The sequence below is a fragment of the Scyliorhinus canicula genome, chromosome 4, assembly GCF_902713615.1.
Source record: "Scyliorhinus canicula chromosome 4, sScyCan1.1, whole genome shotgun sequence".
Taxonomy (NCBI): Eukaryota; Metazoa; Chordata; class Chondrichthyes; order Carcharhiniformes; family Scyliorhinidae; genus Scyliorhinus; species Scyliorhinus canicula.
In genome coordinates, this window is record NC_052149.1 from 52,989,805 (window position 1) to 53,003,235 (window position 13,431).

General features: G+C 44.6%; 1 protein-coding gene across 5 annotated transcripts in view; it reads right to left on the reverse strand.

Annotated features, from left to right (window-relative positions):
• Positions 1-13,431, reverse strand: part of osbpl9 (oxysterol binding protein-like 9) — a 291,865-nt gene that overhangs the window by 92,366 nt on the left and 186,068 nt on the right. For all 5 annotated transcript variants that reach the window (XM_038794259.1, XM_038794260.1, XM_038794261.1 and 2 more), the window contains 2 exons: positions 11,982-12,077; positions 486-533 (listed from right to left, as the gene is read on the reverse strand). In XM_038794259.1, coding sequence (XP_038650187.1) covers positions 486-533; positions 11,982-12,077 — 144 coding nt within the window. The remainder of the gene's footprint in view (positions 1-485; positions 534-11,981; positions 12,078-13,431) is intronic.

Genomic DNA, 13,431 nt, shown 5'->3' on the forward strand with positions numbered 1-13,431 from the left:
TTCTTTTAAAAGAATGTAGTCAACCAAACAAATTTATAGAAGAAGTGAAAACTGCCAAATAAATTAGGTTGGAAGAATTATGGAAATTAATTATGTCAGTTATGTGCAGAGAGAATGAAAATTTAGAGTTTCAACTTACATCCAGGGGCACCAAATAACCCAAATTCATTTGCATTATTTTGTTTTAAGGAAGTACATTTCTTAAAAAGATGTTTTAAAACAACAGCATTTTCCCACTTGTTTTTGTCCACAAAAGTTCCCAAATACATTTATTATCCCTTTGTTCTGCATGAATTCTTTTCATTTCTCACTAATGAATCAAATTAAGTTGAATAAGCTGGAAATCATTATCTATTTTTGGATTTTATTTCTACTAAAAATTAAACATTTCAAATATTGCTGATGTGCAAATCATTCATTTAATTAAAATACAACATTTTTTATAACAAATATAAAAAATAACATTGAAGAACATAGGCACTTACCCTTCTCTGTTCATCATCGTTACAAGTTTTGACTTTTTCATCAAATAACTAAAAGTATGAAAAAAGTATATGAGCAATTCTAACAGAAATACACTGTGCATTCTCCTCTACAGAGCAGATACACTGAGACCTAATAAACATCCTTCTTTTCTCTGTTCGAGCAAACTCAGCACAGACCAGACCCTAATGCTCAGTCTGTTTAGAACCACATGTACGAAGATATTTCTTCACAATGTACAGTCATCAACAATAGTTTCAATAAAATAAAACTGATTATATGGCATAACACTTTTGATAATTTAGCCTTTAAATTGTATCTGGATTGACATATTAAAAAAACTTTGCATCTAAAAGTTTATAAAACCTTGCTTCATGTTGTCAAACTTTGTGCTTTTTCCATTATTTTTTAAAATAAATTTAGAGTGCCCAATTATTTTTTTCCAATTAAGGGGCAATTTAGTGGGCCAATCCACCTAACCTGCACATCTTTGGGTTATGGGGGTGAAACCCACATAGACACGGGGTGAATGTGCAAACTCCACAAATATAGGAATCCACAAATGGGCGGCAAATATAGGAAGTGGGTAGTTTGGTGGGGGGGGGGGGGGGGGGGGGGGGGGGGGGTGTAGAGGTGGCATCGTGCCAGGACACAAGTTTGGGGGCATTGGTAACGGCCCCTCTGCCATTCTCGCCAGCCCGGTACTCCATAAGCCCGGTAGTAGTTGCGGCCCCGAGAGTCTGAGGGCAGTGAAGGAAGCATATGAGAGTGGAGGGAGCATCGGTCTGGGCCCCAATTTGCAGTAACCATTGGTTTGTACGGGGAAGGCTGGATGGGGGATTTCGGAGATGGCAGAGAGCAGGGTTTGAGAGGATGGGGGATCTATTTATAGAGGGGAGCTTCCTCTGTTTGAAGGATATAGAGGAGAAATTTGAACTGCCAGCAGGAAATGGATTCAGATATCTGCAGGTACGGGATTTCTTGCAAAGGCAGGTTTCGACCTTTCCACTCCCACCGCCACAGGGGATACAGGACAGGGTCGTTTCCAGAATGGGGTGGGAGAGGAGAAGATTTCAGATATTTATAAAGAACTCGGGGGGGGGGGGGGGGGGGGAGAGAAGAGAGAGAGAGAGCGAGAGAGAGCGAGAGAGAGCGAGAGAGAGCGAGAGAGAGAATAGAGGCAGGTATTTGAGCTGATGCGTTAAGCAGAGTCAACACGTCCTCATCAAGGTTGTCCACCGGGCACACATGATGGTGGCCCGGATGAGCAAGTTTTTTGGGATAGAGGACAGGTGTGCGAGATGTGCTGGAGGGCCAGCATACCATGTCCATTTGTTTTGGGCATCTCTGTAGCTTAGTGGATTTTGGCACGGTTTTACAGAGGACATGTCCATGGTGTTAAAAACAAGGATGGGGGTTAGATTATTGTTTAGAGGAGGTGGGACTTGTGAGGGAAGGAGGCGGTCATTGCACTATGTTTAATTTGTATTTGTACTGTTTACTGTTATTATTAGAAAATTATAAATGCCTTAATAAAAATGTTTTTCAAAAAAAAAGAAAAACATAGTTTGATTAAATATAGTCAGCATAGCAGGGTCCCAGGGAAAATGGGTCCCAGGATTTTTATTCACGACAGAGAGGAATGGAGATATAGTTAAAAATCAGGATGGTATGTTGCTTGTAGGGAAACGTGCATGGTGTTCCCATGCATTTCATGCCGTTGCCCTTCTAGATAGCAGTACTTTTGAAGGAATCTGGTGAGTTGCTGCTGAGGGGTGGCACGGTGGTGCAGTGATTAGCACTGCTGCCTATGGCGCTGAGGACCCAGGTTCAATCCTGGCCCTGGGTCATTGTCTGTCTGGAGTTTGGACAGTCTCGATTGTCTGCGTAGGTTTCACCCAAAGGTGTGCAAGTTAGATGGATTGGCCACACTAAATTGCCCCTTAATTGGAAAAAAATAATTGGGTACTCTTAAAAGTGTTGTTGCAGACATCTTGTAGATGGTACACACTGTTGCCACTGTGCTTGTGTGGTTCAGGAGGCGAAAGTTTAACATGGTAGATGGAATGCTATCAAGCGGGCTGATTTGTCCTGCATGGTTTTGCACTTCGAGTGTTCTTGGGCTGCACTCATTCAGGCAAGTTGAGTGTATTCCTTTGCACTCCTAAGTTGTGCCTTGTAGATGGTTGACAAGCTTTGGGGAGCCAGGAGGCGAATTCTACTCACTGCAGAATTCCTAGCCTCTGACGCACCTCTGTAGCCACAATGCTTAAATGGGTGGTCCAGTTCAGCATCTGCTTAATGATATCTCCAAATTGTTAACAGAGAGAATTTCAATTATGGTAATCTTATTGATTATAAAGGGGATCTAGTTAGATTCTCTCTTGTCAGAGATGGTCATTGCCTGGCAAAAAACATGTGTACCACAGATCAGGCCAAGACTGAACATTGTCTAGTTCTTGTTACATATGGACATCAATTGCTTTACTAGATTGAGAAAATCTGGCCATTCAGATCACAGAAAATCACTAAAAATGCTTCGATTGTTTTTATGGGTACAGTGTCATCTTTTTTCGCTATTTGTAATCCAGAAGCCTGGGCTAATAATCCGAAGATGAAAGTTCCAATCCCATTATTATAACAGAGGAATTTAGGTTATGTTAATTAAACAGATCTAAGAAAGCTTGCATGAGTAACACTGTCCTCAAAACTACAGGATTATCAGTAAAAATCCAAATTGGGAAATAAATCTGCCTTCCTTATCTGGTTTGGTCCAATATGCCTCTACGGCATGTACACATTGCACAATTTAATGGGCCCAATCACTTTCTGCTATAGATTTGGGGTCATATTTGGGCTAAACCAATGTGGTTGACTATTAACTGCACTCTGAATTGGTGTTGCAAGTCACTCAGTTGTATTAAAACTGCCACAGTAAATAACAGCCCACATACATTTCAGTGGTTTTATGAAGGCAGTTCATCCAAACCTTTTCCAGAGTATTCGGGAAAGACAACAATGGTTGGCCTTCTGTATGAATAATCTAATATAATTGAGCCAACACCGACAGCCCCTGGGAGATACTCGGGAGTCTAGTAGTAATAGCTTTGTTGAGGATTTGAAGGCAGTTTCGACAGCACTTCAGGTTGGGGGCAGGGTCAAGGGAAATGCCGATTCGGGGGAACCATAGATTTGAGCCAGGGAAGTGGGATGGAAATTTTCGGAGATGGGAGGAGAAAGGAATTAGGACATTTAAAAAATTGTTTCTTGGGGATCGTTTTGCAGGATTGAGGAGCTGGGAGCGAAGTATGGGCTGGAGCAGGGGAAAATATTTAGATACATGCATGTTCCGAGATTTTGCCAGAAAGGAGATACAGAGCTTCCCAGTAGAGCCGGCTTCCACATTGCTGGAGGAGGTGCTGACGACAGGGGGACTGGAGAAGGGGTTAGTATTGGCGGTTTACGGGGCTATTTTGGAGGAGAAGGCGCCGCTAGATGGGATCAAGGCAAAGTGGGAGGAAGAGTTGGGAGAGGGTATGGTGAAGGGGTTCTGGTACGAGGTGCTCCGGAAGGTGAACGCTTCCACCTCGTATGCGAGGTTGGGGTTCATACAGCTGAAGGTGGCTTACCTTACAAGGGCAAGGATGAGCCGGCTCTTTGAGGGGGTAGAAGATGTATGTGAACGTTGTGGGGGGAGGGCCCCGCAAACACCTTCATATGTTTTGATCCTGTCCAAAGCTGGAGGATTACTGGAAGGAGGTTTTCAGGGTAATCTCTAAAGCGGTGCATGTGAAACTGGACCCGGGCCCTCGGGAGGCCACATTCGGGGTGTCAGACCAGCCGGGGTTGGAAACGGGCGCGGAGGCAGATGTTGTAGCCTTCACCTCGTTGATCACCCGAAAGCGGATCCTGTTAGGGTGGAGAGGTTCCTGTGCCCTGGGGTGGCGGGGGAACCTGCTGGAATTCCTGACACTTGAAAAGGTCAAATTTGCACGGAGGGGAAGGATGGGGGGATTCTACAATTCAAGGGCATTATTCATTATGCACTTTCAAGAATTGGATAGTTGTTATTGATATGGGGATTGACATATTATTTGTTACTGATTATCATTTATTGTTGGGTGTAAATTTGGGAGAAAATGTGAAAAAGGAGAATTTTTAAAAAATTATTATTATTTTTTTTAATTGAACCAACACTGGATACTCAACTGGGTACGTATTTTGATGTCTAAAATAAGGGTTTAAATAAACCTTAATATTCAAAAATTACATTGTTCGCAACAGCTTAATGAATTTTATGCATTCAACCATTAGACTGTTACTGCACAAAATTAAGTCCAGCCAATTCCTGTTCCATCAGCCTACTCACAAATCATCAGCAAAGTGATGGAAGGAGTAGTCAACTGTATTGTCAAGCAACACGTACTCGTTAATAACCCTTTCACCTCAGGTTCTGTCCTCTAGAGTTCGAATCTCAGGATTACTCCCTGTGCCACATGCCAGTGAGGCTAGAAATAGGAGGATAGTGCAGCTAAATACGTGGCTAAACTGGTGGTGTAGGAGGGAGGGTTTCAGATGTATGGACCACTGGGATCTCTTCCGGGGCAGGTGTGACCTGTACAAGGACAGGCTGCATTTAAACTGGGGGGGCACCAATACCCTGGCTGGGAGGTTTGCTAGAGTCACTTGGGAGGATTTAAACTAGTATGGCAGGGGTGTGGTGGGGTAGGTAGGAACCAGAGCGTTAGCTTAGAAGGTGTAATAACTGAAGCGGAAATAGAGAATAAAAATAAGAGAACAACATCACCCTGTCTGTTCAAACGCAGTGGTTTGAAGTGTCTTTATTTCAGCACCAGAAGTATAGCATGATGTTGTGGCTATCACAGAAACATGGTTAAAGGAAGGGCAGGATTGGCAGCTGAACATTGGAGGATATAGATGCTTCAGGAAAGATAGAGGGGGATGTAAAAGGGATGGGGGAGTAGCATTACTGGCCAAGGAGAATGGCAATCTGGGTAGAGCTCAGGAACAGGAAGGGGTCAATCAATCACAATGTTGGGGGTTATTACAGGCCCCCCCAACTGCCAGCGAGAGATAAAAGTGCAGATAGGTAGAGAGATTTTGGATAGGTGCAAAGAAACCAGGTTGTTTTGGTAGGGAATTTTTATTTCCCCTATATTGATTGGGACTCACTTAGTGCTGGGGGCTTGGATGGGGCAGAGTTTGTAAGGAGTATCCAGGAAGTCGTCCTGATAGTTCAATTAGGAAAGGGGCAGTACTGGACCTGGTATTGGGGAATGAGCCTGGACAGGTGGTTGAGATTTCAGTAGGTGAACATTTTGGGAGTGGTGACCACAATTCTGTAGGTTTTGGGGTACTTTTGGATAGAGATGAAGGTAACTCGCGCGTTAAAGATGCTAAACTGGAGAAAGACAAATCACGATAACATTAGACAGGAATTGAAGAATTTGGATTGGGTGCGGCTGTTGGAAGGTAAATCAACATCGGCCATGTGGGAGTCTTTCAAGCGACAGTTGATTAAGATTCAGGAAAGTCACGTTCCTGAGAGAACCAAGGACAAGTATGGGAAGTTTAGGAAGCCTTGAATAACGAGGGATATTGTGAACCTCATCAAAAAGAAAAATAAGTCGGTTGTACAGTCTAGAAGGGTGGGGACAGTTGAAACCCTTGAGGAGTATAGGGGGGGGGGGAGAGAATCTGTGTGTGGTGGGGGGGGGGGGGGGGGGGGGGGAGATCTGTGTGTTGAGCCAGAGGAAATTAGTATTAAAATGAGTACTTTGCATCAGTGTTTATCGAAGGAAAGGACTTTGTGGACGATGATTATTGGATAGGGCATGTGGACAGTCTGGGTCATGTTGACATAGAAAAGGAGGAGGTATTGGGTGTTTTAAAAGATATTAAGGTAGATAAGTCTCCTGTACTGGATGGGATTTACCCCAGAATACTGAGAGAAGCAAGGGAGGAAATTCCTGGGGCCGTGACTGACATCCTTGTATCCTCATTGGCTACACGTGAGATCCCAGAGGATTGGAGAATAGCTAATGTGATACCGCTGTTTGAGAAAGCTAGCAGGGATGATTCTGGAAACTATAAACCAGTGAGCCTCACATTGGTAGTAGGTAAATTACTGGAGCGAATTCTCAGGGCCAGGATTTATACCCATTTGGAAGCAAATGGACTCACATAGCGATAGAAAACATGATTTTGTGAAGGGGAGTTCATGCCTCACTAACTCGATTGAGTTTTTTTGAGGAGGTGACAAGGATGATTGATATGGGGAGGGCGGTGGATGTTGTTTACATGAACTTTAGTAAAGCCTTTGACAAGGTGCCTCATGGCAGATTGATACAAAAGGTAAAGTCGGGATGATACATGGTGCAGTGGTTAGCACTGAGACTGTGGCGCTGAGAACCTGGGTCCAAATCCCGGCCCTGGGTCACCATCCGTGTGAAGTTTGCACATTCTTACAGTGTCTGCGTGGGTTTCACTTCCACAACCGAAAGATGTACAGGTTAGGTGGATTGGCCACATTAAATTGCCCCTTAATTGGAAAAAATAAATAATTGGGTACTCCAAATTTATTTAAAAAAAAGGTTAAGTCACATGGGATCAGAGACAAGGTGGCAAGATGGATACAGAACTGGTTCCGTCAGAGAAGGCAAAGGATAGCAGTAGAAATGTGTTTTTCTGAATGGAAGGTTGTGACTAATGGTGTTCCACAGGGATCGGTGCTTGGGCCTCTGTTGTTTGTAGTATAGACAAATCATTTGGAGGAAAAAGGAAAATGTAGCTGGTCTGATTAGTAAGTTTGCAGGTGACACCAAGATTGGTGGAGTGGCAGATAGTGTTGAGGATTGACAGAGGATACAGCAGGACATAGATAGGTTGGAGACTTGGGCAGAGAAATGGCAAATGGAGTTTAATCCAGACAAATGTGGGATAATGCATTTTGGTAGGTCTAACATAGAAGGGAAATACACCGCAAATGGCAAAGCTCTTAGGAACATAGAAAGTCAGAGAGATCTGGGCGTGCAGGTCCACAGATCTTTGAAAGTGGCAACACAGTGGACAAGGTAGTCAAGAAAGATTATGGAATACTTGCCTTAATTGGATGAGGCATCGAGTATAAAAACTGGCAAGTCATGCTACAGTTGTTCAGAACTTTGATACGGCTGCACTTGGAATATTGTGTACAACCAGAAGGATGCGGAGGCTTTGGAGAGGATGCAGAGGAGGTTTACCAATTTGCTGCCTGGTCTGGAAGGTGTTAGCTATGCGGAGAGGCTGAATAAACTGGGACTGTTTTCATTAGAACGACGGGGTGACCTGGTAGAGGTCCACAAGATTATGAGGGGCATGGATAGAGTTGATTAGCAGGTGCTCTTTCCCAGGGTGGAGGGGTCAGTCACCAGGTAAGATTCATGGGACAAAGTTTAGAAGAGATGTGCGAGGCAGGTTTTTTTTTGCAGAGGTTGGAGAGTTCCAGGAACGTGTTGCCAGGGAAGGTTGTGAAAGCAGATACATTAACAGCATTCAAAAGGCATCTCGACAGATACATGGATACGGATGGGTATAGAGGGACACGGCATCAGGAGGTGCTGAGGGTTTCTGCCAAGAGTGGTATCATGACAGGTACAGACTTAGAGGGCTGAAGGGCCTGTTCCTGTGCTGTATTGTAATTTGTTCTTTGAATAGAGGAAAGATGCAGGCATCTAGTGGGGCTAGGTGGCTACAGTCATGGGATTTCCAGAACTGTTGGGTAAGATGTTTTAAGACAGGCCTGTCCAAGATACAGCCTGAGGGTCAGATGCGGCCCACAACGCCCCTCTAACGTGCTTGCCCCACCTTCCTGTAAGCAAGTTTCAGACTTCCTGTCAATTAATTGAGTTTCAATGCCATATTCCACTTGAAGCTGCTCCTCCAATAACAGGATGTTTCTCTCCCACATGTGCTGCTGATAGGCCGGCTGGCACGACCAGGGTACACAGTTAGCACCAGCAGTGCCAGGGAATCAGCCTGCCCAAAGGGCATGCAGCTGGGGGCCTCCGATCCCCATGGAGACCCCCACTAGTGCTGTTCCATCTGGTCCCCGTTTATGGGGACCAGTACCAAATGGCATTCGCCAGAGGTCCCCAAAGCGAAAGGATTGAGTCCCAAAGCCCCAGGTACCTTGGGAATCTGCACATTAGTGTAAGGTGTATTACCTCGCTGTAATAAGCAGAATTGCCAAAAACCACTCCTGCTCATTGTGGGCAGAATTCCCCTTGCAATGCCTCGCGATATTGCGTTGAATCTCGCGAGGCATGGTGAGTTGGGTAGATCCCAGGAACGGCATCTCCCGACTTTCACCGGCCACAGTGCACCACAGTGAGCTGCTTTTCCGATGCAGCGTGGCCGGAGGATTGCACCCAAGGTTGGAGCAGAGGGCAGGGGCAGAGGAGTAACTAAAGTTGATAGGGAAAAGTGAGTCCTACCAGCAACAAATGAGGGAGTAAAGTAATCGCTGATTGGTTGAGGAGCAAACAGTATGCTGAAGTCCAGTGGGCTAGAGAACATAAGAACATAAGAACTAGGAGCAGGAGTAGGCCATCTGGCCCCTCGAGCCTGCTCCACCATTCAATGAGATCATGGCTGATCTTTTGTGGACTCAACTCCACTTTCCAGCCCGAACACCATAACCCTTAATCCCTTTATTCTTCAAAAAACTATCTACCTTTACCTTAAAAACATTGAATGAAGGAGCCTCAACTGCTTCACTGGGCAAGGAATTCCATAGATTCACAACCCTTTGGGTGAAGATGTTCCTCCTAAACTCAGTCCTAAATCTACTTCCCCTTATTTTGAGGACATGCCCCTTAGTTCTGCTTTCACCTGTCAGTGGAAACAACCTGCCCGCATCTATCCTATCTATTCCCTTCATAATTTTTAATGTTTCTATAAGATCCCCCCTCATCCTTCTAAATTCCAACGAGTACAGTCCCAGTCTACTCAACCTCTCCTCGTAATCCAACCCCTTCAGCTCTGGGATTAACCTAGTGAATCTCCTCTGCACAACCTCCAGTGCCAGTGCTTCCTTTCTCAAGTAAGGAGACCAAAACTGAACACAATACTCCAGGTGTGGCCTCACTAACACCTTATACAATTGCAGCATAACCTCCCTAGTCTTAAACTCCACCCCTCTAGCAATGAAGGACAAAATTCCATTCGCCTTCTTAATCACCTGTTGCACCTATAAACCGACTTTCTGTGACTCATGCACTAGCGCACCCAGGTATCTCTGCACAGCAGCATGCTTTAATATTTTATCATTTAAATAATAATCCCGTTTGCTGATATTCCTACCAAAATGGTTAACCTCACATTTGTCAACATTGTATTCCATCTGTCAGACCCTAGATAGGATAGATGCGGGCAGGTTGTTTCCACTGACGGGTGAAAGCAGAACTAGGGGGCATGTCCTCAAAATAAGGGGAAGTAGATTTAGGACTTAACATATCCAAATCCCTCTGCAGACTTCCAGTATCCTCTGCACTTTTTGCTTTACCACTCATCTTAGTGTCATCTGCAAACTTGGACACATTTCCCTTGGTCCCCAACTCCAAATCATCTGTGTAAATTGTGAACAATTGTGGGCCCAACGCTGATCCCCGAGGGACACCACTAGCTACTGATTGCCAAGCAGAGAAACACCCATTAATCCCCATTCTTTGTTTTCTATTAATTAACCAATCCTCTATCCATGCCACTACTTTACCCTTAATGCCATGCATCTTTATCTTATGCAGCAACCTTTTGTGTGGCAACTTGTCAAAGGCTTTCTGGAAATCCAGATATACCACATCCATTGGCTCCCCGTTATCTACTGCACTGGTAATGTCCTCAAAAAAGAAGTCGGGGTCACAGCCCACGAGTCAAGCAACAGCGGGCTGGACCTGAGCAATGGCAGGGTCACAGTCCAGGAAGCTAACCTACATTGGGCTGGGGACCCCGGGAGGGTTAGGGTTAGAGCCAGGGAGGGCAAAGTTGCATTGGGTCCAGTGAGGTTGAGGTTTTGTCATTCTGGTGGGACTGGGGAGGAGACAGTGACTGAGTGGGCATGTGTGTGTGAGAGAGAGAGAGAGAGAGAGAGAGAGAGAGAGAGAGAGAGAGAGAGAGTGACTGAGTGGGTGGGGGGGGTGAGTGCAAGTCTGCCCTTTGCCCAGTCTCAGTTTTCTCACTCACTCTCGCCACCACACACTAACACATGCACATGCACACATCCACCCGCACGCACTGACCCTTCAATATTCTGGTAATTTTCATTGCTTATTCTGTTTGAACTCAACAATTTATTGCTGTGACATTGCTTTACATTTGTTCAGCAATAGTTTGTTTCCTTAAAACCTCAACTTTTTCTGAAATTCAATTTGTTTTGCCAAACCTCATCGTCCAAAATTTGCTCATTGGCCCTCAAGATAAAGGAATATGCAAACATGGTCCCCAGAGCAAAAAGTTTGGACAAGCTGAATTTATAGTATACACCTCATTTATTTGTCTCTGGGGCTAGGTATAGCAAAATTAGCAGGATACCTATGGCAGATTTCCAGTTTTTGTTTTGGAATCTGGTTGGTCCATGTTGGCTAAATGATAACACTTAAGCAATTATGTTTTATATATAGTATTACAGTGGACTTGGCATTCTGAGGTTGATGGGGAAAGAGGAGGACCTCCTCATAAATCTGCTCCAGGGCCTAGCCAAACTTGCCATCAACAGGCCAGGCAGGGGGCGACCGATGGGGTCATTCAACCTGACTATCTGTCTCCCTATGGCAACTACATTTGCGGCTGCAAGTCCCTGGAGAGGGAGCAGGGGGAGTCCAACACCACAGACGAGGCGTGCTGTGTCTGCCCAGGGGAATGAGGTGCAATATCAACCCTCAATCATGTTTTGGTTTGATATATTAAGTTTCATTTCAGGGGTGGCATGATGGCACAGTGGTTAGCCCTGCTGTCTCACACACCACAAAGCCGGGTTTGATTCTGACCTTGGGTCACTGCCTGTGCGGAGTCTGCACGTTCTCTCCTTGTCTGTGTGGGTTTCCTTGGGGTGCTCTGGTTTCCTCCCACACTCCAAAGAACAGCAAGTTAGATGGATTGGCCAAGTTAAATTGCACTTTAGTGTCCAAATGTTAGGTAGGGATACAGGGATATGGTGGGGGATGGGGTCGATGCAGACTCAATGGGCAAAATGGCTTCCTTCTGCACTGCAGGGATTTTTATGATTTTATCTTTATTTAAGGCAGTTTCCATTTAAAGGGTCTGTCTCTTTAATTTATTTGTCCCTCAGTTTATTCGATTTGTTTATTTGGTTTTGCACACAGTAGGGTAATCCACAAACCTAGAGCGCTGCTCTGGGGTTCCAGGTTTTGAAACCTCACAGTGGACGTTTTGCCATCTCACCCAAGCTTTTGAAACTTAGAATAAATTAGGTCCATTACCTTCAGTTGCTCAATCAAGATCTGCAAGTAGGCATCAGCTTCAGCAAGCTTTTTGTCAAAATCTTGAACACTTGGAACAAATCCTGTTTCAACACCCTGTAAAGACAAGTAGTTACAGGAAGTGGTGAGGCTTTTGTGGCAATTAGCAGCAAACATTCAACTAAATGGTTTGAAGTACACCACATTCATGCACATAAAAGGTGTTCAAGCAGATACTTGAAAGTACAAATACAAAAGCAAAATACTGCAGAAATTCAGGAAATCTGAAATTAAATCAGAAAATTCTGGAAATTCTCAGCAAGTCTGGTAGCATCTGCAGAGTAGGAAGTGGAGTTAACATTTCAAGTCTGACCTTTCATCAGAATTTAGGAAAAGTTAGAAATGTAGTAGGTTTTGAGAAAGTAAAATGGAGAAGGGTGTAAAGAAGATCAAAAGAGACTGGTCAGTGATAGGGTGGAGAAATAAATAACACAAGGTTTCAAAAAGCAAAGGCACAGGGAGTGGCAATGGCACAAGTGAGGAAACAAAAGATATGTCTCCAGGATGTGTGAATGGCAGGATAGCTGCCATCTGAAGCTAAAGTGAAGGAAATAAGAGAAATGAGAGGGAAAAAAACAACATGCAAAGAAATGAACTCAATGCTGAGTCCGGTAGACTGTGAAATGCCCAGTCAAAAGATGAGGTGCTATACCTCGAGCTTCACTGAAACACTACAGAAAGTTAAAAGGCACAAGGGAATCGAGATTTTAAAAAAAGCTAAAACAACAGGAAGCGTGGGGTCACAAATCTATAATAAATGGAGGAGTTCCACAAAGCGTGTCAACTAGACTGCCCTTGACCTCCATAATATAGCAGAGATCACATTGTCAGTTGTAGATACAGTATACTAAATGGCAAGAAGTACAAGTAAATTGCGTTCCGGCGACAGGGCAAGGGGGAGCGAGAGGGCAAAGGGGGAACGAGAGGGCAAAGGGGGAGCGAGAGGGCAAAGGGGGAGCGAGAGTGAGAGGGCAAAGGAGGGGGAGCGAGAGGGGAAAGGGAAAAAGAAAGAGAGGGAAGTGAGAGAGGAAGAGAGAGAGAGAGAGAGAGAGAGAGAGAGGGGGGGGGGGGGAAGGGGGAGAGGGGAAGTTTCTTTTTCTGGAGTGTCTCGGATTCAAGCTAAGCTCCTTTCTCTGAATATTAGTCCATTTGAGTAGGACCCAATCACCATCTGTTACCGGGTAGAATACGGCCTTTTGGACAATTCATTGACCGTCCGCCAATCAGTTGAATTAAGTCGCACCACAACTCTCAGATGCCGAAAAGTCTGGGTTTTGCTGTCCAAATCTAGCAGCACCACATACTATGTTACAACTTCTTACATTCTTTCTTTTCTCTGCTGCTTGACTTAAAGATGCATGTCCATTAAGCACCCATGGATGAAAAAGATATCAGCAAAAATAAAGAGGAA